The sequence below is a fragment of the Gavialis gangeticus genome, unplaced genomic scaffold (assembly GCF_001723915.1).
Source record: "Gavialis gangeticus isolate Ggan-Ray unplaced genomic scaffold, GavGan_comp1, whole genome shotgun sequence".
In the NCBI taxonomy this organism is placed as follows: domain Eukaryota; kingdom Metazoa; phylum Chordata; order Crocodylia; family Gavialidae; genus Gavialis; species Gavialis gangeticus.
In genome coordinates, this window is record NW_017728992.1 from 130946313 (window position 1) to 130973643 (window position 27331).

A 27331-nucleotide genomic window follows, 5' to 3' on the forward strand; every position below is an offset into this window, starting at 1 on the left:
TCTGCAGCTTGAGGTGCAGTTCCCCCCAAACCCCTGCATCTATCTCCATGAAACTTGACAGGCGTTGTGGCCTCAGTAAGAGCTTTGTTTTCCTTATGATGAGTGGAGGAAAAAAATCATTTTGGAATTGAGTAAATATGGTGTATCTTAAAAATACTGCAGTTTTTACCTGCTATGTTGTAATGCCGAAACGTGACATGAGTTGTGCTTCCAAGAATTTGGGGTGCTGTTCCTTGCACAGCCCTAACAGTCAGCATGTGTTATAGTAGCTAATGCTGAGAGGTGTCTGTGTAAGGCAGAGGGGAGGGGAAAATCCCTGCTTGAGTCGGGAGTGGTGAGGGGGAAGCGGGGAGCAGGAGGAAACCAGGCAGACCCTCCTGTGATTGCAGTCTCTGCTGGAGCTGGGGCTAGGGAGCAGAGGGGAGGGGCCAGCCCTGCTGGGCTGGAGCAGAGCACAGATCCCCACCCAGAGTTGCAAAGCATCTGAGATGCTGGAGGCCTCTGATTTAACTTAAACCAGGAAGAGGTCAGGACAGATATTGCACAAACCGGTTTGAGCCAAATCACTTAGGTCTGATACTACCTGCAACCAGGCTTATCTCAAACTGGTTTCTGCCATTTTCAAACTGGTTTATGTACACTGAACATCTGTTCTGTTACAGGCTTAAACTAGTTTCAGATCACTTAAACTGGTTTATGTGTGATGTTTGTCTCTAGCCTCAGTTACTCTCACTTGTAGAGTATTCTATAGAGCTAAGAAACTATCACATTTGTGACTGTTGACCATAAATGACTTTTGAAGTATACAGTCTTTTCAAAATTTGCTTTATTCCAGCACACCTTCTAAAATGCAAATGGCTGCAGTATACCCTACTCTTTATCAACATCCACAGAATAAAATATACTTGGAGTTTGTGACAAATGTATTTTACCTATGACCAAAATTATGAACCCTCCAAATCACCATGTTTGCTTAATTTAACAACACATTGAACTTTCATATGGGCAGCTTACTTTTTGTTGAAATAACAGATGGATCAAAATGAAGCCCTTGCTGTCCGTCCTGCAGCTATCACTGAGCATATTTGAGTGACCAGTTGGACAGCTAGAATGGATTAAGGACCTGCGCCTTGATTCAGAAAGCATCCTCAGTACAGAAAGGACTTTGGTTAGAGCTTCATTTTAAACCTCATACTTAAGCATCACTCAAGTCAGTGGGATTTAATAACATATTTGTGTGCTTTTCTGAACTGAGTCCCAGAGGTAGTGCTTCATATTTTGCCAGCACTATATTTCCAAGACATTTCTAGAACAGGATTAAAAAAAAAGGCCAAGTCATCTCAGTTATGCAGAGAGCCATGAGGTCTCACTGAAGCTAATGGAGGTATATAGCAATTATGAGGAAATATACATAATTTTGCAGGTTTAGGCCCTAAAATGGAAAGAGATTGTCCCTGACCTGAGTAGTCTTAATTAAAACATCTCAAATCTTTTAAAAATTTATTTTAAATTAAAAGATTTTGCAAATATTGTAATATATTTTTTAATGTAAAAGATCAATGATGTTCAGAATTTTAGGATTTTACTGATATTTGGCTTCCCAAATCCAAGTTTTCTACCCCAAAAATAAAATATGGCTGAAATTGTAATGAAGTTAGTCTGTTGCATACATTTCACATGCTGAAGCATGTGTAATTCCCTAGTCCTCACATACTTTCTTCCCCTGTAAATAGAAGAACTAGTCATTATTCAGCCTAAACTGCAATATGCAGAGAGCAAGCTCAATGCATTTTTTATTGTAGGTTTGGTATAAAATGCCTGGCTGTCTGCCACACGGAGCAGAAAGCTTGTAATTTCAATTACATGGCATTTCAAGTAGAATGGGTCCTAATGTTGAAGATAGGGATTAGAGATGGCTGCCAATATTGCAACAAAGCTCTGAGGAGGATTATTATTTTTAGATTACCTTAAGAACTGAGTTGACTAGCTCACCCTGTGTGCCTGAACAGACTGTGGAAACTGAAAGATTAAACAGTGGGTGAATTCAAATAGAAACATGAAAGTTGTGTGAAGAACCTTCGCATAAAATGTTTTACAGGAAGATTAGCTGCTTGAATAACACTCACACTTTTCAGTTTTTTGGTCAGGATCTATCAGAAGAGCAGATTTGCAAATAATTGTTAAAAATGGCACTGTGTTACTGATTGGGAAGCATCTCTAACAAATGTTTCTATTTAAGCTTGATAAGCTATAAAATAGTAAAATGTACATGAAAAAGCTATGAGTGATCTTCTTGTGGTATATTTTGAACTTGCTAGTAAAATTTGAAGTTAATTAAAAATATATGTTTAGTGAAAAGTTCAGTCAAAATAGACTATTTATATTTACAACTTATCATGAGCTAATTACTAACTGGAGTGTTTTTTTAGGAAGACCCTAAAATGATTGCACTTTTATTGTTTAATTGAAATCAGATGCTTTGACTCTGCTTTATCATCGTTTATTTGCCTTCTGTGCTTTATTCTCAGCCCAGTGCTAGTAAATACAAGATGCTCTTGGAACCTATTGTCTTTGATTGCAGGAAAACTGGAAATCAAAGACAGGCTTCCTCCTCATCTAAAATTCATCTTTTCATGCTCAATGAATTCTTATGGAGTGCTGTGGTCTGAAGTGAAAGATTCTCTGCCAGGAAACAATATGTTCATCTGTTCTATATCTCTGATAAAAAGTGGTCTTTAAAGATGGGGAAGTTCTTTTTCCTGAAAGTCTGGGCCTCCTTGCAGAGCCTCCTGTGCTGTTCTGGTGAAGCATGTGTATGTGTGTGTCTGTGAATAACTGGGCCTTCCATCTTGAAGTATATCAGTAAGGGTAAAACCCTTCAAGGTCCTTAAACAGGGCTACTTTTGTGCATCCACAGAGCACTGTTTTTATCCATATTACCCCCAATTAACTCCTGGGTATTGTTAGAGGTTAAGAGTTCTTAGACTTTGATCCAGCCATCAGGTCCACAAGTATAAACTATTGCATTAGTATAAAATATCACTGAAATAAATGGAGCTTCCTGTGAGTGTGTGTGTCTGTTACAACAGATACAATTTAAAAATCAGTGCCTTATTGTCTCTTCCAACAAGAAAAACCACAGTGACTTGCACCACTGAGCTAATGAAGTGCTAAAGTTTAGTTTGCACTATAATAGCTGAAAGACACTCTCTTTAATATAAGTTATTTATAACCGATTCTTTCCATTCCACTTCTGTAATGTTATAATATTCCTTCAAAATGCAGGAAACCAGTTAAGGCAGTGATTTAATTTGGGCCTTTTTCCTTTGTAATTTTTCATGTCAGGAATAATTTGCCCAAGTAATTTAAATAAAGAATACAAAAATAAATAGATTGTATGTGAACAAATTATGAAGACATGAAAAAATACTGTTAACATTTTGATATGTAGCTAACTGTAAAAACAGGCAAATGTTTCCTGAAAAGACCATGTTGATGTATTTCTGATGCTATGTTACATTGTCTTACCTTACTTCACAGTAAATGAGGCCCAACGCATTTTCCCTAAGTGAAACTGCCAAGGATGTTTCTTCAGTAATGTCTTTTATATTGAGGTGTAAAATTCACTGTAAATGTAAACGGTCCATTTATACATTATAATAACAATTTAAAGACCAGGTGTAGGTTAGAACTTTGATCTCAAAGAAAGTATTAAATAACCAAAACCAGGCAAATTTATACCTAACTCTGACTAAACCTTTCAGGTTGCAAAGAATAGTAGCTCCCCCTGCCATGGTTCATTAGTCTGGATTAACTGCAGTTATGTTTGCATAGAAATATTTCTGTGTTTGTATTTGGCAGATGAAGATGGTATATTATAAACTCCACTTTTGCTATAATTCAAAGCCAAGTTGTGTTCATGTCATCTATACCTGGCCAGTAGGTGAAAGGCTAGTGAGAAGCAGGGCAGAGAGGTAACAATACTATCCCTCCCCACCAACACAATCCTCTTGCAAACTTGAGGGTTTATTTTTAATATTTGACCTAATATTGTTGCTGCCATCCACCTTCTTGGGTTCTCTAAGGAAGATAGGCAACTTCAAATCTTTCTGAAGTTATTTAAGATCTGAATAGCATCACACAGAGAAAGTTCCCATTTCCCAGCCATAAAAGTCCTGTACCCTTGTCTAGCCATTACAATCTACTTCTCAGGTTTTTCTAGCCAGTCAGCATAAGGAGGTTGCAAAGTTATACGACTGGAGGCACCAGAGCCCTTTATCAGAATTTATTCTGGTATAAACTCTGAGGTGAATATTGTCCAAATCTGAATACTCTTTCATTCAAACCAGTATTCATAGACAAATGGCGTTTCTGGCCTGCCAGATGATCAGAAGCTTTTTAGGTGAGCTTCTGGACTACCTAGTGCCAGAACAGATTATAAATTACAAGACTGCAATTTTATTATCATAATAAATTTAGGGTTGTTTGTGCTGGTTTACATGGCATTGTGCTGACTTAACGTAAGTGTCAAATGACTAGCTTTTGTATACCATTTCCTATTGCTTTAACTGGGTTTGGCACTAAATTAAATTTCAGATATTAGGTGCTTTCATTTATTCTGTATGTAATAGCACAATATTGTTTGGCCTTTTGCCAAATTATACCTTGGCTAATAATAGCTGATATTTATGGGGTTGCAGATGTTATAGCACATTTCATCAACATTTCCAAGGTATTTGATAAACTGATTACAAAGGGTGGAACAGATTTTATCCTCAGATATTTCATTAACTTCACAAAGAGTTAAAAGCATATGTCTGAGGGGAGAATTTAGATAAATGAAAATATGTATGGCTATAGACTGACAGTATTTATTATCTCATATGTGTGTGTATGTAGCTAAAGTCTCAATACATATTTACAGAACTCATGTGTGTGTGTGCACCCACAAAGATAGATACATGTGTAAATTATGTATTTAAGATTTAGTGTCTATGTATGTATGGTATTGCTGTACACAAGCTGTTGTACAGATAGTGACATAGATGCAAAAAATCATAATCTTACAGAGTTTACTTATGGAAGAAGTCCCTGCCTTCTTCCATTAGTTTAAGTGCCTTTATGGCAGATGGGATGCTGGACTACTTTTCCTTAAAATGGTCGTTTTAGTTCTGTGTGGGTTTAATCCTTTGGGATAGGGACAGACATTCAAAAAGCCTGAGCCTGAATTGATTCAGTCTTTGCAGGTTAGTCTAACCTGGCTAGGCTAAACCAGTTTTGTAACCAGACAGACATCCTAGAAATGCAGGCATATGCCTGCAGTGACGCAGGTTAGAAGCCCAGCAGGGAACTGATAACAGTGTTTATCACCCCTAACTCAATGTTTATCACCCCATTAAGAAAATAACAGAGGGACATTATCAGCTACCTGTTGATTCAGCAGGGACCATAGCCAGCATGTGGTCTGCTAGCTAATACGTGGACACCAAGACAGAGGGGGAGGGTGGAATTCCTGTTTAGTGGGGAATAATTTAGGGGGAGAGGGGTGAGCAGCCTGCAGTCTCTGCTGAAGCTGCAGCCAGAGGGAAGGAGCCTACCCTGCTGTGGAACAGAGAGCCCCGCCCAGCCCAGAGAGCATGTCAGGATGCTGGGGGAGTCTGATTGATCTTAAACCAGCAAGTGGTCTGGGATAGCCATTGCATAAACCAGTTTGGCCCACATCAGTTAAGTCTGATACTACATTCAGCCAGGTTTATCTCAAACCAGTTTCATCCATTTTCAAACTGGTTTATGTGCACTGAACATCTGTTTTTATACAGGTTTAAATCAGTTTCTGATCACTTAAACTGGTTTATGTGTAATGTCTGTCCCTTGTCTCATTGTTACTCTACATGTAGGCAAGAGAGAGGTAGAAGGTTGGGTATGAGAGCTAGAACTCTGTGGCAACACCAAAAGGTACTAATAAATTGTGCTGCTCTAGTGCAGAGGATGTCTAGTTGCTTTATGGTGGGAGAGCATGGGCAGCTAGAGCTGCCTGCAGTCTCCTGTTGCCCCTGGCAAGTGCTCCTGGGATTTGAGGGGCCTGATCCTGTGCACCCTGGCAATTCTGGCACACAAGTGGGTCCTCGAGCCTCAAAAGTACTGCCTGATTTTCCCTGCTTCCAGAGACACATCACTGGCAATCTTTAGGGTGGCCTCTGGAAGCAAGGGAAAGTTGGAGTTCACCATTTGCAGAGACTCAATCTCCAGGAATCCCAAAGATTACTGTGTGCATGTCTGAAAGCAAGGAGTACGTTGCCCTTTGTTCTGCAAGATCAATGGGCAGTACAACAGGCATGTCTCTTTTGCCCAATGAAGTAGATCAGCTGTGCTGGAACGTATCCCTACATAACTGATCTGTTTCATTTGGCAATGTTTGTTTCTAGCTGAAGAGAGGTAACGGGCTAGAGGAGAAGAAGACAACTCCTCCCCTATACTTGTAAAGCTATGGTTCTCAACCTTGTTAAACTTGTGATACTCCTTAGAAAATGCTAGCTTTTAGCTTCTATTTTTTACTACAGACAAATAATACAGCAGTTCTTTCATGGCAAAAAATGTCAAGACCAGAACTGGTCAGTGTTTTTTACACTGTAGATGTCTGTTTAAAATTTCTGGGTTTATCTTGTGACTCATGTGTAGGTTCTTCCTCCATGTGGCACTGTGGTTGAGAATTCACTGCCTTAAAGTTAACAGAGTAAGTAGAATTTATTTGTGCACAGGCATTAGATAGCTGTCTTATGCAGTTTGATTGGATGTTAAATCTAAAAAATCTCTTTCATTCAGGAGAGTGTTATTGAAACTCAGGTGGCAAATGAAGAAAAATGTGGTTTACTGCATAATAGCTAGCTGAAGCCAATTTTTAATTTTGCCTCTTCGTATTTGAACTCTTAGGCTTAACAATATTTGTTCTCTCAGCCAAAAAGTATGAGCCAAAGAGTCACCAGATTCATGCCCATATGTCAGGAAATAATATGTAAGGCAAGGATTTCTTTGGGTCATATCTTTTATTTGACCAGCTATGTAGTTCGGATAAAATTAGATGAGTTTCGAATGTAAGACATGCTTAGCATTCAAAAGCTTGTCTAACTTTATCCCAGCTATATAATTGGCACAATAAAATATATCACTCTACAAAATCCTTGACCCTTGCATAAGCTATGGACCATCGTGGCAACAACCTTACCCTTACACTACTTAAAAAATAACATAAAAAATAAATATAGAAATGTGACCGTCCGGCTTCAAGTATCTGCTCTTGAGCGGCCTTTGCCCAGGTGGTGGGCGTTGGGCATTCTCTGGGCTTGTGTCTTTGGCCGAGCAGGTGTCTCCTCCATGACTTACCTTCCCCACTCTCATCTGCCATGACTTGTTGGTTCTTCAGTGGATGGGGTCGGCTGTGTGGTTTGCTCAGTGGCCCGCAGATCACCTGGCGGTCATTCACGGGGCTCCCCCCCCCCCTACACCCCGGCCTCATTCCACCTCATGTGTGTTGTTCCTCCGTTGGCCTCAGCCCCTTCTGTGGAGTTGCACCCTTCTGCTGGCCACCTACTACGACTGTTTGCCAACGTGGGACCTGTTCTCTCAGTTCCGCCCCTACCATGCCTTCTTTCTTCCCTCCAGCCCCTTGTCCCGGGGAAACAAAGAAAATCTCCGAGGTTCTCCCCTAGGTCTCGATACTTGGGGAAACTCAAAAAGCCATCCCCTCCTCAACCCCTTCACACGGGGAAACAGAAAGACAAATCATCAAAGAAACCTTAAATACAGGGCCGCTCCTTGGCATGACTACACCCCGCTTCTTCACTTCTCTCCCTGCCCTTATTCAAGCTCGGGGACGCTCCTCCTGTTCTCAGTCATCCCTGGGATTTCTTCCCGCTCCACTGCTGCCCCAGCCGAAAATGACAGCGATACCCACCCTGATTGTGACCACCCTGGGGATCCTCTCAGGGTTCTTCCCTTCGGTGTGTTTCCCCTCTTGCTGTGGCCGCCTTGTCACTCCCACCTAGGATCCTGCCGAGTCTCCAGTTTGTCCCTGGGTCCTCATTTGGGTCCAGGGTCCCTGCTGCCTGACAGCCTTCTGTCCCTGGCTCTCAGCGGGTCGCCCTGCTCCATGCTGCTCCTGTCCACTCCCGGGTTGCCGGGTTCAGTGAGACCTGTGGTAGGGGTCTCCTTCCCTCCACGGGCCAGCTGGGGTCCTTTTCCCCCGCCTCCCCCTCTCCTCCTCCTCCTCCACAGTGTCGGCCACCATTTTTATCTTCGCCGGCCAGAGCTCATGGCTGACATCACTGGCCAGCTTTAATTAAGTGGGATGAGCCACATGGGCTCTTCCTTCCCCCTGCTGTACTGTGGCTTCTGCTGTGGGTAAGTGCTTGTCGTTATCTTTTGCACGTCCCTTCCTGGGACGAGAAATATAATATAAATGAATATAAAACAGCACATTCTTTAAAGCTTGAAGGGGTTTTCTATACTATTTATTTAAGCTCTGCCATCTCATTCTCAGGGAAAAATGACATTAGGATTTAAAAAGTAAAAATAACATGTATGGCCTTAGAAATATATGGATCAGAATATATCTAGAGAAAACTATAAAAGAGGGCCTGATTCTGATCTTCTTTGCCAACAATGAACTTTCTGAGGAACCTGTTTTTCTCAATGAATAGTCCTATTGGAACTATTCAAGATAAATAGATATAAATGGAAAAGCTAATGGAATACGGTGTTATTCAGCTTGAGTAAGAAGCTTGTTATCTGGCCGTAAATAACTAAAGTAAAAATTAAAGTTATTGATCTTGTACACACTAATGGATGTGAGTAATTTCATGCATGTAATTTTTGCTAATGAGTTAAAGGGCCCAATTCCAGTAACTTAAATCCTTGTCGCTCACCTCTTAGGACTGGGACAATTGGGGGTATCTGTTGAATCTAACATTATTCTGCTTGCAGGTTTAGCTTTAATTCTATGCTGTTTTCAGTTACAGATATTCAATTTAGACATGGACCAAACATGAATATATTTTTTGAGGCAGATAAGGAAATTTGAAGAACAAAAGCGGGGGGAAAAAACTATAACAATTTTAAAGAATTGCATCAGTAAATAAATATGTCAGTTAAAGTCCTGATCAGCTTTGGTCGTGCTGATTGATATGATTTGAAATATGGTTAGTTTCTTTTTCCTGAGCAAATGTAGAACTTCACAGTATAGATATTTCTTTATAAACATGACCTATGGTGATACAGTCAAGTATTGTAAAGAATGTATGCTTCAGAAGTTTTAGATACTTACAAGACACTCTGGTCTTTATTTGGAACAGATACTGTAAAATATATTCAGTGTATTCTGATTGATGCACAATGTATTCTGAACTAAGAACTATATGTCTGTCTGTTCAAAGACAGCATTTAACTTGCTTTTCCTGTCAAAATGAAACCTAGGTATTAGGATGCAGTATTTTGGCAGTGTAATAAAGTATATTCTGTGTTAAGATAACAGATAAGAATGTTTTAATTAATCTTTATGTTCATTGTTTTTTATGATTAAGCCCTGCACGCTTGGTCAAATATTTTAGTTTTATCACAAACAAATAGAAACTTAACAAGTTTACCTCCTTATGTTGTATTTTGAAAGGAATATTTTAAAGCTGTGTTGAACAAGCTCCAAAAATAAGTTGGTAACTCTGGATACCACAGTGTTCAATAGTCGAATGATAGAGTAGGTGTTTTGCTTGCCAGTGTTCCTTCCAAATTGCTATAATGCTGTCTTGATTTCAGGTTTTTTCCTGAAAGGAATACTACTTGCAGTGATAAAAAATATTGATTAGGAATTGCTATAATATTCCCGGAAGTGCTATTTTGCAGAGGTACGGGGCCAAATTATATGGTAATTTAAACCAAGTACAATTGCACTAAAATCAATAGATGCATCCAGATGAGCATGGACATGCAGTGTCTGGTGCCACAGACCTGTCTGCAGCGCCATACACCACACATGCAGGTGTTCTCCATGATACTACTTTGCAATGCAGGGGGAGGGGGAGGGGGAGGGGTTTCTGACCCCAGGAAATCCCCGTGTCAAAAAGAGCCACACCAAAAAAACCAGGGTGATGCATATGGCAGCAATGCATGCCCAAAACCAGAGCCTGGCTAGCCAGAGCCACGCTCTGGCTGCCAGCCACGCTTCCTGCTGCAGGCATGCCATGGGTACAGCTCCTGGATGCCCCCAGGACCCCAGGTAAAGCCGCATAGTTGCTGGTCTCAGCCTCCCCTACCCCACCTGGAGTGACCTGCTGCGGGCCAGAGTACACATGGCAAGAGCATTCCCCAGGGACAAGTAGCTGTGGCACAAGGTGTGCTGCTGCTACTTTTCTCCAGGAAACACACATTCCCAGTCAATCTGGATGCACCCAATGGAGCTATGCAGGTTGTAAATCTTTGCAGAATTTGATCCAGAATGCTATGTTAGTTTGGAACAATGTTTTGTATAATAATATATATACATGTGTGTGCGTGCATGCGTGTGTGTGTGTGTTTAAAATAACTGGATGCTAGAGTGGGTGGCACAAATTTAGTCTATAGGCCAGATAGGACCCTGCGTGCCAGGATTGGGCCCTGTGTGGCCTCAGCTGGCTCCTTCATGCAGGATTGGGTCCTAAATTCCAAGAGCAAGCCCTGGGACCTGCTTCACCTCTGCCCAGCCCCACTTGCTGGGTTCAGGGCCCTGTGCCACCTTTACCTTGTCCTGTATGCTGGGATCAGGTCCTGTACTGCCCTGTGTACCAACGTAGTGTGCAGATCCATGGACTGGATGCCACAGAGCCAGGGAACAGATCTGGCCTGAAGGCCAGGGGTTGAGAACCCTAATAAAAATTGGTATCTCATACTGAATACCAGTAATTTTTTTATTTCCAGGCAGCATTTCTGGTAACTTTATTTAAAACTTCAGAGCACCAAGTCCTTTTAAATTCCTAAATTAGAAAAGTACATTGTTCTAGCTTTCTTGTGAACCTTTGGATATACACGTACAAGTACACATCAAGATCTTAGTATTTCTTTTCTTTCCAACTGTTAGCATCAACCAGCATGGGACCTGGACATCCTGTGCATCAGAAATGGAGGTTCCCCAAGCCAGAAACTCTTAAAAGATTCCTTAGCAGCTAAAGAATTACAGACCATGGAAAAACACCTGGCTGGTATGTATAGTGACAGAGGATCATGAAACACTGAACCCTATTCACCCAACCCCCATTAAAATTCATAAGTAAAAGAGAGGAGGGCTTAGCTGATAATGCTGACAATGGTAGATGAGGAATTTATTGTAAGCTCTCTTTCTCTTGCATTGGCTTTTAATTGGGCAGACAGAAAAAAACAACATTTATTTGAAGACACAGAATTTTAAACTTTTAAATTTGAATATGTATGATAATTTAAAAATATCCTGATGACTTTCTGATGTACACATTTTAATAGCTACTGATGCAGTGCTTGGAGGTCAGGTATTGGTGTTACACCTAACGTTTATAAGACTTCCAAAAGACTTCAGCTGGAATGAGCCAGCTTGGTCTCTGGGGCTGTATACAAATAATCAAAAAGTGTAAGGCTGAACTGATTTAATCTTTGCAGGTTAGTCTAAATTGCATAGGTTGACCTGATAAGAAAGTGAACAGATATTCACTTTTCATTCCGGAAATGCAGCTACATGGTTGCAGTGGCCCAGACCAGAAGGCAGAGGATGCTAGGGCATGCCTCCCTGCTTGGCTGGAGCAGAGAGCTTGGGCCAAGGCTAGCCTGCTCATCCTCTGAAGGGCGGTTTGCCAGGGAGGTGCAAAGCATCCCTGCATGCTGGGGGACTGTGAGTTAACTTGAATCTGGAGGGAATTTGGGACAGAAGTTCAGTAAACCCATTTAACCTAAATCAGTTAAATCTGATACTGCATCCATCCAGGTTTATCTTAACCTGAAGGATGATGCTGTTCAGCCTTCAAAAGAGAAGGCTGAGGGGGGATCTTGTGGCCTGTTATAAAGTGGTTAGGGGGGATCAGCAGGCGCTGGGGGAGTCCCTGTTCCCCCGAGCGCCGCAAGGAGTGACCAGGAACAATGGTCACAAGCTGGCGGAGGGAAGGTTTAAGTTGGACATCAGGAGGCGCTACTTCACGGTCAGGGCGGCTAGGGTCTGGAACCAGCTTCCAAGGGAGGTGGTGCAGGCTCCCACCCTGGGGGTTTTTAAGAGGAGGTTGGATGACCACCTTACTGGGGTCATTTGACCCCAGTGCTCTTCCTGCCATGGCAGGGGGTCGGACTAGATGATCTGCTCAGGTCCCTTCCGACCCTAGAAACTATGAAACTAGTTTCAGCAATTCTGGAAATGGTTTGTGTGCAATGAACTTCTGCCATGTTACAGATTTGAACCAGTTTCTGATGGCTTATCCTAATACATTTCTGTCCCTAGCCTGGGAGATTTCATGGGAACTAAGGCAGTGTAAAATCAGTAAGATTATCCCCATTGTATGCAATGTCATTTGTTCTGAAGCACTGACAGGATTAGCATTTTTTTTAAGAGTATGAAAGGAAAACAGTTTGTGTGAAAGTATTTTGACTGGAGTTTTGTTTTAAATATACTTCAGCCACTTGGAATATGGCTTCTCCCTCCTTCCTTTTTTCCCCCTCTAATTATAATGAATGTTTTTGTTTAGACCAAGCATAATACATCATTCAAAACATACACTATTTTACAAAATCATATTGGTTTACTCTGAATAATAAGTTATATTAAACAATGCATAACCTAGAAATATTTTGAAGTATACAGTCCTGCAGGTCTGTGCTGTATTTACTATACATCATACCACTTCATGCTGATACCATAGCAAATAGCAAGCCTGCTTTTTAATAAATGTGATTCTGGAGGTTTGAAGATGTGGTACATGAAATAGAATTGACAGATATAAAAAGGTAAGTTATAATATAAAACTAATTCCAAATCAACTTTTCTCCTAACCACAAAAGTGGTTTTTAAGAAACGCCCCCCATTAAGAAACTGGGGGGCTGTGGCGTAGACACCCACACAGTCAAATGGGTCGCCAACTGGCTGGAGGGCTGCACCCAGAGGGTGGTAGTGGATGGGTCCCTCTCAACCTGGAAGGACGTGGGCAGTGGGGTTCCGCAGGGCTTGGTCCTTGGGCCTGCGCTGTTCAACATCTTCATCAGTGATTTGGACGAGGGGGTAAAAAGCACCCTATTCAAATTTGCTGATGACACTAAGATGTGGGGGGATGTGGGCACACTAGAAGGAAGCAACAGGCTACAATCTGACCTAGACAGGTTACAAGGGAGGGCAGATGAGAATAGGATGGGTTTCAACACAGACAAGTGCAAGGTGATGCACCTGGGGAGGAACAACCGGCACCATACCTACAGGTTGGGGAACTCCCCTCTTGTCAGCACGGAGGCGGAAAAGGATCTTGGAGTCATCATTGACTCCAAGATGAACATGGGCCGGCAGTGTGGGGAGGCAGTCAGGAAGGCCAACCGCACCTTGTCATGCATCCACAGATGCATCTCGAGCAGGTCCAAAGAGGTGATCCTCCCCCTCTATGCGGCACTGGTCAGGCCGCAGTTGGAGTACTGCGTCCAGTTCTGGGCGCCGCACTTCAAGAGGGATGTGGACAGCATGGAGAGGGTCCAGAGGAGGGCCACTCGCATGATCCGGGGACAGCAGGGCAGGCCCTATGAGGAGAGGCTACGGGACCTGAACCTGTTCAGCCTCCAAAAGAGAAGGCTGAGGGGGGATCTTGTGGCCTGTTATAAACTGGTCAGGGGGGATCAGCAGGCATTGGGGGAGTCACTGTTCCCCCGAGCACCGCCAGGAGTGACCAGGAATAACGGTCACAAGCTGGCAGAGGGTAGGTTTAGGTTAGACATCAGGAGGTGCTATTTCACGGTCAGGGCGGCTAGGGTCTGGAACCAACTTCCAAGAGAGGTGGTGCAGGCTCCTACCCTGGGGGTTTTTAAGAGGAGGTTAGATGAACACCTTGCTGGGGTCGTTTGACCCCAGTACTCTTTCCTGCCATGGCAGGGGGTCGGACTAGATGATCTGCTCAGGTCCCTTCCGACCCTAGAAACTATGAAACTATGAAAGTGTAGGGTCAGAATACTGTAGGCTAGGGATGCTCAAACTCTGTCCCATGGGCCAAATGTGGCCCTCAGAGCCTTCCCCATAGGTTGGGAAATTTAGTGGTGATGGAGCAGTGGCAGGTAAAACTGTCACCCTTCCCTACTGCTAGACTCCCAAGCTCCATGTGAAGGGTCGCAGCTGGTCCACAATCCTCCCCCAGCGTGGCCAGATTGGGGCTAGACCATGCCCCCTTCCCTCTGTGCAGACGATTTGGGGCTAGTCCATGACCCTCCCACCAGTTCCAGACCACTCCCCTTTCTCTCTGCCTAGCCAAGTTGGGACCAGGCCACATCCCCTTCCCCCTCATAGGGTTGGGACATGTCCTGTTTTCTCCCACCCAGTCAGATTGAGCCCAAGCCATGCCTCCTTCCTTCTGTGGGGTCAGGCCACATCGCTTCCCTCTTTGGAACTTGATCGGGGCTGAGGTATGCTGCCTTCCCCCCACTCAGGCCTGGGTTGGGGCCAGGCTAGACCCCCCCCAATTGGGGTCAAGCCCCTTTTCTCCCATGTGGCTGGACTGGGGCTGGGATGCCTCTCCCCCCACCTCTGCATGGCCAGATGGAGCCCTGCCACTCCTGACCCAGGCATCAGATTAGGTCCACTGTCTAGATCTGGCCTGCAGAGGGTCCAGCAGCACTACCCATCAGCCTGCTGGACAAAAAGGTTGAGCACCAGTGCTCTAGACTTTCAGGTATTGTCAAGTATCGCCGTCCCTTGTAGACCTGTAGGGTACCGTCTGCCGCTTGACTAGGGTGTTATTAGTTCTAATTGATGATCTACACGTCCATGTTTTGCCTGCCATGACTTGGTGTTAATGGAGTTGGTTCATGTACCTGCACATGTAGTCCAAGTAGTAGTCTCCCCGACGTCCCTCGGGGTCCCGCTTTCCTGAGGGCTCCGCCACCCCTACACCCTCTCCCATTCTACCGGGTGCTGGCCAGCCAGTTGGTCCAGTGTCGTGTCCTCTGTTCCACTCAAACAATAAACAAAAGATCAAAAAAAGAAAACAAGAAAACAGAAAAGGCACTCCTGGCCTGTGTCACTGCTCCTGCTGTTAGCAGCCACTATCTAAACCAAAATTGACCTTCGTGTGGTCAGTCCTTCTTTGTTAACTCACTCTCTTTCTCTGAGAGCCTCTTGTGGAGATCCCCACGATTTCTTTCAGCAGCTCGAGTCTATCTTATTGGTTTGTGGCACTATTACATGCATTACGGTACACCAAAGTCAACAGTGCCCCTCTATTAGAGGTTATTACGGTACGCTTCTCACTGCCGGGCTCCGCCACCTCCCGGCACGCAAACAAGCGGTTCCACTCCCCGCAGGGGCCAGCAGGCTGGGCTCTAAACCCCCGCTGGGGTTTTTGCTCTCTGCCAGAGTCTCCTACCAGCACTCCACGTCGCCTTCACAGTTCCCTGCAGCGTGTGCCGGCTCGCTCCACCTCTTCCGCCTCCTCTTTCCGGTTCTGCTCTCCTCTCGCTTTTCTGTCCCGGGCTCTTCTTTATACCGGTGCGGGAGTTCTCTGCCCCTCCCTTCCCGATGCACCTGGGTAAGGGAGATTTCTGCTGGGCTCCTTGGGGCTGTGGACCTGGGGCCGCTGAGCCTTTGATCAGCCCGGGAGCTTTGGAGCCTGGCGGCTCCTTCTCTCTCTCACAGGTATAAATAAATACAGGACCTTAGTCCATGGAGTGACAGCAGGTTGGGCAGTGAGGAGTTCCTAAATTACACATGCACCTTTTTAAATAGTTTATTTAAAAAGGTGGTAGTTCGCCTTCCTACCTCATTATTTTTCGGTGATAAACCACCTGTGATAAGCCACCAGTCTACAGTTTTGATCATACTTTTTTTAAGAAGACTGCTGCAATATCCTGCTTTGAAGTATCAATTTAGCACTTTCAGACTGAGGCTTCTTTAACAAACTCCTTTAGTTTCTCTAATTCTTTATTAAAATGTACAACTCTTGTCAGCAAGGTATCTTTCCCCAGTGCTTTCCGGTTTTTGGTTTGGGTAGCTGGATGAAGATTCAAATTCTTTAGAGCCAGCTTCCTGTTAGAAAGAAACCTACCTTCTGGCTGTTTTCTCTTTTCAGAGCATACATTGCTTGGAAATATACAATGATTTAAATTTGTGTAGCTATATAAAACAGATCAATCAACTGTTCTTAATATTTTGAACATTCTATCAGGGCTTTTAAGTTCTCCATCCTTTTAAGCATAGTACTTTCTTAGTTTATTTTACTTCTAGTGCTTGTACTAAATATATCTCAGAAAACACAAAGTCAGAGAGTCTAACAGAGATTTACTTTAATATTTGTGTCTAACCTACCAACTTGCTAAAGTGTGAACCTTTGGATAAGGTAATAAGCAGTTCCAACTGTGGCCAGAAACATACTGAAGTGAATGAAAATCAGGTTCTTAAACCTTATGATTTTTTTTCACCCTGAGGTGCATAGCATAAAGAACAAAGGGTTAAAACAAGAAATGATGTATTTACATTATCTCATTTACTACTGTTTAAACCTTAATGATTCCTTGCAAGCTTTGGTAAGTTCTGTTTTCCCCAGTTACCTCCATCTGTGTGCTAGGAGAAATATACTGCTTTTTGAGTTGCTCTATCAGTGTGCATGTCCTCTTTGGACCACTGCCTGAACAACTTTCTTTCTCCAAAGCTAATGTCTTTAAAGTTTCAGTATTTCTTGTGTTTCTAGACTCAGGCCTGGAAAATGGAGCTAGGCTAGGGTATAGCCCACTTAATAGCTTCTGTTTTGTCCCCTCAAACTCTCTTGGTATTCTCTACAATATATCTTTGTTTCACTTCTAGTGTGTTTCCCTTCTGAAAAGTTTCTTTTGATTTAACTCCTTGCAGTCATGCAGTCATATGAAGGAGGTAAACTGCAGTGCATATCTACACAAAGAGATATATTGCATATAGTTCTTTTGTTCTTTACTTTGGTACTCTAACACACCTGATAACAGAGTAGTCTGAAATACTTTATCTGTCCTCATACAGTTTGTGCTGTTGGTAGCTGACACTACACTGTGGAATTGTCTTGATGTATTTGGCCTCAGCTTAGTACTGTAGCAGTGGGCCTTCTTGATCAATCTGTTCCAGTCTCCCACATTTTTCATATAGATGTGGTCTTACCTGTTCTGTTCTCTTTATTTTCTATATCTAAACTTGTAGAATTTGGCTTTGATTTAGCAGAGGTGAATTCAGCATTTTTAGCAGATACAAAGTTTCTTCTGTCTCTGCAAACTGCCTAGTAACATTTTTCTTTCATAAGTTACAGCTGGCTAAGGACAGCTTTGCATTTCCTGAAGGCTGAGCAGTTTTTTGTTGAAAGTTAATTCAGCCAAGTTGGCAATTTGGTTTGGAGTAGGTATTCTGTGGTTACTTTTCCCCTTTAGAATATGTTTTATCATGAAAAGAATTTTTCAATACATAAAAAACTTGTAAATATGTTATGAATCAAATCTAAGTCTGGTATTTCTGATATGTAAGTACTTGTAACAGTCGATTGTCCACATTTTATTTTCCTTAAATGACATTGACAGGTGGTTTTCTTAAAAAAAAAATCCTAAGTCATGCCCCAGTTGCAACATTTGATACGTATCAAATAATGCTATCATGTTGGAAACATGAAACAAGGTTTATGCATTTAATTGGAAAAGTTGATGTTGAAGCAAAATCAAAGTGATAATGTGTGGAATAAGACTGTAGAATTTCTGTTGTGGAAATCTTCTGAGTTATAGATATAAAGAAATGTGTAAAAACATTAGTTTATCTGGAAACTAATTTACTGCCTAAAATTAAGGAAACGTATGCCTACAAAAAACAGTGTAGAATTCTTATTAGGATATGGTGGGTGCATCTACACATGACATTAATTCAAATGAATAAATTCCAGCTTATATTGTGCAGAAGTTTATTGCTCCTGGGCAGAGCCGACCCGAGCAGGGTGCAGAGCCCTGGGCAAATCAGCTCATGCGGGGCCTTGCCCCCGCTTCAATCCTGCATGCCCTGGATGTGAAGGGGGGGTGGGAGGGAGCAAGCGGCCGGATGTAAAGCCGGCGGTGGTGGAGTGGAGTTGCCACGGCCACTCTGCCTGGTTCTGCAGGGCCCCCCAAAATGCGGGGGCCCAGGGTAGTCACCCCAATTCATGCCCCACTAGGAAAGGCCCTGCTCTCAGACACATCTTCAGGTGCACCCAGCACATTGAGCAGCCACGACAGAGTAGCCCCAGCTGTTGGGGGGCTCAGAGGGTCAGCCTGGCAACTGGAGCTGCTGTGACCTGGCTTAGTTTGCTGTGAAAGGGCTGCATAGTGCACAAGGATGCCGCTGTGCAGGGCTAGCCTTCAGTGTCTACACCTGTGTTGCTGCACAGTAAAGAACTCCACTGCATGATAGCATTTGTATTTATGCGTACTAACCTGCAGTAGAGTTAATTAGTTTCTTGCAGCTAAAATAGGGCTGCTTGTGTAGATACTGAGGATTTACTGTAGAGCTAATTAAGCAGCTGTACTGTAAATGTCTCGTGTAAATGTGCCCAGTTATTCCAGTTTTCCAGCACATTTTCCTCAGGATCAAAGAAGGAAGTAAGAGACCTCAATCATTTTGCATAGATGCAGGTTAATTAAATTTAAAAAAAAAATGCTCGGTTTGGTTTAAATTATGAAACTTGCATTATTGTGTATTGATCCCGGGGATTTGAATCGGTTATCTTATGAATTCCAAAGTCATATGTATTGATTTTTCTTTTTTAAAAGAAGCTCAGTGGAAGACTAATTACAAAGCATAATTATTTCAAAAGGTAACAAACAAGCTGATTTTATGAGGTGAGTCTTTCAATTAGATTTTTTAAAAATTAAAGCAGCAATAAGAAATGTCCTCAACTATCTACTAGAAATATAAACAGTCATTGCCTTTTAAATTTGCTAGTAGTAAGACATTTAATCAGTAAAGAGTTAGGAGATTATATCACTTGAGACTTCACTAATAATATAGTTCATTCATCATCATCTTTAATAACAATGTGTTTTCATGTTTTGAATATATTATTTTACACACACAATGAACAAACTGACCTATTAATTAATTAATTTTTCTGACTTTTAAAAAGTTACATGTGAAAAATGTGTAAAAATGAATAATTTTAAAATGGCAGGCTGATGTTATTAGTGGTTGTTCATAATTATTAAATGAGCAAGGTAAACATTTTTATGCAGTAAACACAAATGGAAATGAATGAGAACAGATTTTAAATTATAATAGTGTAAGTTTAGAATTCATTCTTATTTTAGAATTTCTGTTTTCCTCAATTGCTGTCACAAAGGTTTTGTGCAGGTTCATTTCATGGGGCTTGAAGTCAATGGTGCTGTGTGGATTTACAGCAGCTGCAAAGGTGGCTCATGCTGCTGTTTGTTCTAAAGGAAACCAGTTGCCTTTATTAAAGCAAAGCTGAAATAGAGACACCTTCCAGTCAAGGTGTGAAACTGAGAAGTGGTTAGATATAAATTAGATGAATCAGTAAATGCCTCCTTCAGGCCTCGACATTTTGTAAAGATTTTTTACTGTGTCACCTTCCAAGCATACCAAACTGTCCTCATCTTAATAATGCTGGTATGTAATGAAATGATGTTATGCACCTGAAAATTAGAAGCATAAACGTTTTTGCTGAAATGAATTCAGAAGCACAGATTCTTCACAAACTCTGAACTGTCCTTTAATATGTTGCTTGTCCTTTAATATATTCTTTAGATTTCAGAAAGGTAAACTTCCATTCAAATCACTCAGGAGTTTGATTTATATAAAGAGTAGGACATGCCGCCCTTTAAGGGACCAGATTCACTCTTTAGGTTTTAAACCAGAGGTCGGCAACATTTTTGGGCAGAGTGCCAAAAACTCTCATAACCTTAACTTTTAAGATCTTGGCAGGGGCAGATGGTGGAGGAGCCACAAGGGGCCTGATCCTCGTTGTTAGCAGGGCAGCCCCGGTCCTTTCTCCACCATCTGCTCTGAGGCACCTGTGCCAAGCAAAATTCCTTCATGTGCCATGCTCTGACACTCATGCCAGGGGTTACCTTACGCCTGTTTTAGTCCATGGCTGAATTCAGTGAAGCCTGTGCAACTGCAAGCTAGAACCATCAACTCTGGATCCAGACTCGGTCAAATTTCCAATTGCAGTAAAGTTTAAGGGTGTTTGGATATAGAGGGTTTTTTTGGCCCATATAAAGAGAGGAGCCAAAAGGAAAAATCACAACTTGAATCAAGTTCATGTTCCACCCTCACTACAGTTAAAGTCTCTCAGAATCCAGAATTTTGTTCTTGCTCTCTTCTATAGAAAAGAATAACTGCACAGAAGTTACAGTGGCATAACTTGGGTGGAATGTTTGATGATATTACTGGTTTTAAAGCCAGATAGAAAAGATAGATTGAAAAGTTTTGTATAGAAAAGCATATCAGAAAAATATGGCATGTCTGATTTTACCATAAATCAAACAAACAAAAAACTAGTATTTAAAGAATGAGTTTTCACACTAGTTTTATCCTTGAGGCCTGGGAATCACTTGCTCAAACCTGAAATCAATTAGAAAATTATGAAGAAGTGAGAAATACAAACCATTGTGTCCATTCTTTCAATGTAAATATTACTGTTGTCTTTTTCTGCATGCAGACATTGAAAAGGACTTAGCACTCTGGGAAGAAGCAAGGCTGTCAAGGAGCCCTAGTAGTCAACCTACTAGTTTAGTTACTTCAGATCATCAAGGAAACCGTCAAGCCACACCAAGCCAAAATTCAAGGCCTCAAGTGCCAACCCAACCTGGGAAAAATATTCAACTCCAGCTGCAAGGAAATAAATCACCACCACTACCTAATAACAGCAGAACCCAGGTCTGCAGTATCTCAAACAGTAGGCCTCAGACTCCCAACATGCAGACCAACAGGCATCCAACTCCATCAACAGGAAACAGACCTGTGACTCCGAATAGTTTGCTGTCCCGACCTCTAACACCTAGCAACCAGGAAAATAAGGAAGGAATCATTAGTATGCAAAGAAACAGGTCTTTAACATCTAAGAGCCAAATGGGGAGGACCCTTGGAACTCCTTCAGGGCTAGCTGTCCAAATGAGTGGAGACATTGTTGGAACTGTCACTCAGAGAAGCAGTATATCAGAAGTAAGATTTAAAATTAATTTTGTTTTTTCCTCTAGTTTTAAGATTATAAATACTATGAAATTAGAATCTGAGGGTGTGTTATAGTTTGTGTTTCACTTTAAATGAAAACACCAATACCTTATAATAATATAACACCAAGATGAATTAAAGTCATATGGCATTAGAAATTTGAGAAAAGGGACAAGGTATTTTCAGGTTTGAGTGTTTAGGGAGTGATCTTCCTGCAGTTATGCAAACTAAATTTCCAGTGGGGTCGATGGAATGTTTACTTACGTAATGGACAGCAGGATTAATGCCTACTGAGAGCAATACTGTTTCTAAGACTGTGCTTATGTACAAAATATTAAGCAAGAGCATTTTTGTGGAATTTCTGAGTTAACTTTTTCATAGCACTGATTATTTTCAAGCTTAACTTTATACAATAAAAATAACTCAAATATTTGGCACGTAATGGTGTTAATTAGGTACATTTTGCATTGGTAGGTTTTAGCTTTAATAATACAAACATACATTCTGAAAAAAACAGACGTAGTAGAGCAGGACTTAAAAAATTTAATACTGCTTTCCAAATTGGTCTAATTCACAGAATAAAAAAGCTGTTTCCTACATAGTAATAGGTTTTACATAATTAGTCTACAGTGAAAAGAAAGACAAAGTACTTTGGAAATGTTACTACCAATTTTAGAACACCTTTTAACTAGATTGGTTAGCACAGAGTCTGCAGTGCTATTTTTTTTCTCCAGATGAGTTTTCTGAGAGGCATTATTGGCCTTAAAAATGTGTTTGGAAATGACAGAAGGGCATAAAATAAGTCAAATGAGGCTAATTATTCTGTAGTGAAAAAAATTAAATATCAGCATTGGTTACACTGAGTTCTAGGATGAAATAAAATCAGAGGTTATCATTGGATACTTTTTTAATAATCCTAATAAACCTTTCATTATGTGCTATTGAAGAGAGAAAGCAGAAACAAAAATGACTCCACACCTGCAGAAGGTGGAGAGCAATCTTTCCCATAATTGCCAGTGTTTCTGAACATCCTCATAAGCTTCATTGCTAGAAATTAGAATCTATGTAGGTTTCTAAGGGAGAAGACAGGGATCACAACAACAGCAACTAAGCAAAACATCCTCTTCTTTGTAGAACATATACCACTAGATGCTGCTAGCAGCTGCTTGATTAACATCCTGGCAGGCAGGTCTCTCTGAACTACTCATTTCTGTCCAAGGTCATCCAGAAGGCCAGTGGCAAAACTGTAATTAAAACTCAGGGCTCCTGAATGCCACTCCAGCATTTTTCCCTTTAGCTCACACTGTGCACATTTACATGTGCCCCTATGGCGCTGTTGTTACTACGCCATCATTTAGTACTTCCTGGTGGCGCATGGTTATTATAACAATGACCTATAGAGAGGAAACACATTACTACAGTGACTTAGCGTGTTGCTATAGCAATGTAGCATTTTGTGTAGACATGCCTACTTTTTCACATTTTTACCTACCTTCACTACTTTGACTGCTCACATTGTGGCCTACCTTTGATCACCGGGAGCGCTGGAACATTGACTGCCGGTGGCCTAGCCCCAAGCCCTATCATGGTCTCAAATGACTGGCAAATACTTTGTGAATCACCCTGGGGATAGCTGATAGCTGGGAAGTGGGAGCTTCACTTCATTAGATTTTTATTCTAGCTGACAAAAACCCCCAGTATCCTCTAACCCTAGTAGCTGGGTGATAGAGCCTGGCTAGTGATAGGAATGAGACCTCTGTCATTCTTTTACATAAGCCATCATACTCAGAGCTTTGGGGACACTTTCATCTGTCTGTTAATGCCTAGGCTCCTAGTTGCTTGGAGCAGGGGTAGTCAACCTATGGTACATGTGCCACAAGTGGCACAAGCAGCCTTTGCATGTGGCAAGTGGCAAATTGGGGAGGTGGCAGACAGTACAGTGGCAGATACAGCAGAGAGCAGAGTGGCAGATCAGACAGGGGAAGGGAATTGGAATGACACACAGAAAGGGCAAAGGCCTTAATTTGTGGCACACTTACCAAAAAAGGCTGGCTCCCTCTGCCAAAATATACCCACAAGGCACCTCTGCCCAATTATGCTTCTTGCTGCTGTAAGTAAAATGCAAATGAGCCTAATGCTGCCCATGACAGCTATCTAAAATGGAAAGATGAGTGCCTTCTTCGAGCCAATCAGCCTCTTTGGACACAAGGACATAAGAAAAAGCAACACTTTGGATGGCCTAGGACAGTGGTTTTCAACTTTACTTAATTTGCAGACTCCTAAAAAATTTCAAATGGAGGTGCAGACCCCTAAAATATTTTGAATGGAGGTGTGGGCCCCTTTGAATTGTAAGTCTGGGTATTCACATACTTCTGATTCATCATAGTTATCATTTGCAGACCCCTTAGACAATAGTCTGTGGACCCTCAGGGGTCTGTGGACTACAAGTTGAAAACTACTGGTCTAGGATGAGTAAGGAATCCCTAGCAGCAACTTTGTGGCAAGAATAACCCTGGCTTTTTCTGAATGTGTAGATAGCATGGGAAAAAAATAAATTATAACTATAAGAAATTTGAACTTTATAAGGTAAACTGCTTTGTACAGTAATTGTACACACTCCCACTTCACTACATGGACCACATAAAAGAAAGGAAAGTTATATTTATTACCCTTTAGGCTTGTGCCATAGAACTTCTGTTAGATAAGACTGCACCGCAGCTACAGTACATTTACTGTATGAGATGCTATGCTGAAAGCCTGAGGGAAAAAAAAAGACCACCTCCTTCTTTGGAGGAGTAGTATATCAGGAGTAACTACTGAAACCAGTGGAGTTAAACTAGTTTAAAGATGGTGAAAACAAGAAAAAAATTACTCAGTTGATAAAAGTAGATTTGCAAAATTCTAGCAAAGTTTCCTTATTTGGCATGGTTATCTTGTTAGGTTATGATTTACTGAGCTGAGGAATTCACTGTGTAGACCTGCAATTTAAAAGTACAACTTATGTTACCATTAAATGGAATGATGAACTAATTCAGTGAAGTGTTCTTAATATATTTTAGTGCTTTATGTAAATTTCCTATACAGGTTTTAAAAACTAATAGGAAATAAAATGCAGAAAAAGGTTTTCTTGGGTTTCTGGTAGAGATCATATTAAAACCAGGCATGATTAGATGGTGTTATAGAACGATTCTCAAATAACTTGGCAAAGATTTAACATGTCAGCTGTTAAATTTTTAAAAAATGCTCAGGATTTTAGCTCTGTGACCCCCATCAAAAAGAATTACAAGTTGTCTAATGATCTGAGATTTTGTGCACAGGAATTATTGTCCCTTGGCATAAATACTACTTTATGTACAGTTCTAGCAGGTGCATTATATTGCCAAGTCTGTTCACGGGCAAACTGAATATAATAAAGATACATTACCTAGAGAAATATCTTTATCATCTTTATAAGACTAATAAATCAAGTCTTAAATCTTTTTTCCACATACATTTATATTCCACATACATATATATATTTAGTATTTCCTTTTCCTTTGTATTTTACATAACTTAACAAAGAAATGTTGAATTTTGTTTATCTCTTCAGGACAGGATCTGTTAGTTTGATACAGCTCAATTATAGTTCTCAATTGTTGTGAGAGGAAAGTACCATTGACTTGCTCAGTTCCAGTTTCATTTCTTGAACCATTGGATTTTTACAATCAATGTATAAATGCAAATAACTGAAACCTAGTTAAATATCTTTTCATTTTTTGTCATTTACCATGCATCTTTACAATAGGAAGACTTAACTAATTTGAATTTCCTATTGAATAAGACATTATACCTAAATGAAGAGACTCTGTTCTTAGTACTGGGTGGAACAGCCCAACATTGATATAAGTATCTTACAGCCACCATAGCTTCCTCCTCCCCTTGGGCATCAAGCTCTTCGCTAAATCTCGTAGAAACACAGCACAGGCTCTGACCAGAAGAACAGAATTTTATTGTATGCAAAGGAATTTATTCATGAAAATGTATGTGTGTTTACTGTACATTTACTGTATAAGATGAGGTGGACAGAGCAATGAGATCACTTCCTCATTCCCCGAAAAGGTTTTCGTTACTACATTTTTGGAAGATGTTACTAAGTCTGTTCTGTGTATTGCATCTCTTGGAAAACTCACATGCATAGTTTCAGAGTGGACTTTTATGCCTCTTTTTTAGTTTTCTTTGCTGTTTTTATTTTTCCATTCTATGAAAACTTATGATCAGATTTTGGAGTATTATAGATAGGTCCATTCTTTGTCTTGTGATAGCATTGCTAATACTAATGGAAGTACTTAATGGAGCATTGACTACAGGGATTTCTCTCAATGGACCTGAACAGTCTGCTGATTCTGCCCCCAGTATAATGAACTGGAAACCTTTGCCTCTACCCCTTGTCACAGAAGAAAAGCAGAACTATGGACATACTTTGAGTTGGATTGGGAAAGAAGAAATCATGTGGGCATGTCTAAACTATATTAGACAGTGCAAGGGAGTTCACTGCTCTGACAATATGCACTGCTCACTCACTCCCATTTTCAGGCCTGCATCTAGGACATTACCAGCATCATGTCTGGGCTGCCTTGGCTGCTTGCAAACATTAAGAAAACCCCCAAAGAATGTGCTTTAACAGAAGAGGCAGCATGTTACTTCGACTCAGCTCTGCAGCATCTGTATAGATTAGGTGCTTAAGCAGGGGTTATCTAATAGCTGATTCAAGCTATCAGCTATTAGATAAAAGTGTCAAAAAGCCCCACTTAAGCACCTGATCTATATAGGCATTGGGCAAGCCAGATCCAACTAACATGATGCCTCTTCTGGGCATGCGCTAGGCTCAGAATGGGAGCCCACCAAGTTTAAAGTGACGCGCTTTTTTTTAATGTCTTTAATCAGCCCTTTTGAGTCTATCTAAAGTTTCCCTAATGGAGCCTACATGACATTTTTTTGTAAGGCAGCAGGGCATTCGTGACCTTTTCTTTCATTGCCTTCTTACCCCAGAACACACACCATTGGTGTTCTTCTGCTGCTCCTGCTGCTTCACTTGACAAAAAAAAAATCAAAGTGCATATAATACAATCCCTCTAGGCAGTTTTATTTGAGTGGCACTTCCATGGCAGCAAGTTCATGCAGCAATTCATTTGGCAGTAATATGTGAGAAAATGTTAAGGGCCAATTCTTTAATGATAGACCCATGCATACATCAGTGCAGAAGGCCTCAGTTCAGATTTTCTTCAAAACCAGGTATGTGAACCTTATTTTTACTGAAGAAATCTATTTATAAGAGAAGGTGTCTTGATCACCGTGCTTTTGCATCAGTTAGACTCCACATATCCCTAACACAGGATCTAAGGCTAGCGATGGGAATATAAACTTTTATTCTTTAATTCCATTCTATAGTGTTGCTTGACCAATTCTCTGCTCTTTTCCTTTCCTTATTGGTTAGGTTATTAAAGAACACTTAGATGATCAAAAGTGATAAAAGAGCAGCCTAATCATATGATAGCAGCAGTGCACCCATACTGCAGGAATCCTGCTCCACAACCAAATGATTGCAGTCAAAGCCTTCATTCTGATACTAATAACATTCATTGAAATGAAAACACATGCATAAGGCTGAAGTCTGTGGACCTTTAGCCTTGTACAAGTGTTTTTAGTGTTGTAACTTCCATTTTTCTTAACAGGATCACTGACTGAGTAAATAATTTACTCCCAAAAGGTTAGGTCTTGCCTGGTCAGTCTTGTCTTCAGGTTATGGCAGCCGAGTAAAGCAAGCAATGGTTTCTAGTTTGAAATTGATTATTGGATTTAACATATGTGAAGTATTCACATATGTGAATTCTGAATCTGTGGAGCCAGATTTTCAGGTTGGTAAATCTCCCTTAGTTGCACCTGTTTTGTAGGAGCTGAGTATGTAGG

At 41.3% G+C, this 27331-nt stretch overlaps 1 protein-coding gene and 1 long non-coding RNA gene across 6 annotated transcripts in view; one reads left to right on the forward strand and one right to left on the reverse strand.

Moving 5' to 3' along the window:
* CUNH8orf34 (chromosome unknown C8orf34 homolog) overlaps positions 1 to 27331 on the forward strand; it is a 418058-nt gene that overhangs the window by 346100 nt on the left and 44627 nt on the right. For all 5 annotated transcript variants that reach the window (XM_019527768.1, XM_019527771.1, XM_019527772.1 and 2 more), the window contains 2 exons: positions 11102 to 11222; positions 20874 to 21376. In XM_019527768.1, the coding sequence (XP_019383313.1) occupies positions 11102 to 11222; positions 20874 to 21376 (624 nt within the window). The remainder of the gene's footprint in view (positions 1 to 11101; positions 11223 to 20873; positions 21377 to 27331) is intronic.
* On the reverse strand, positions 12079 to 26114 carry LOC109304944. The gene is made up of 3 exons (XR_002099515.1): positions 25243 to 26114; positions 22532 to 22537; positions 12079 to 12089 (listed from the first exon to the last, which is right to left on the reverse strand). It is a non-coding gene; the product is annotated as an uncharacterized LOC109304944 (long non-coding RNA).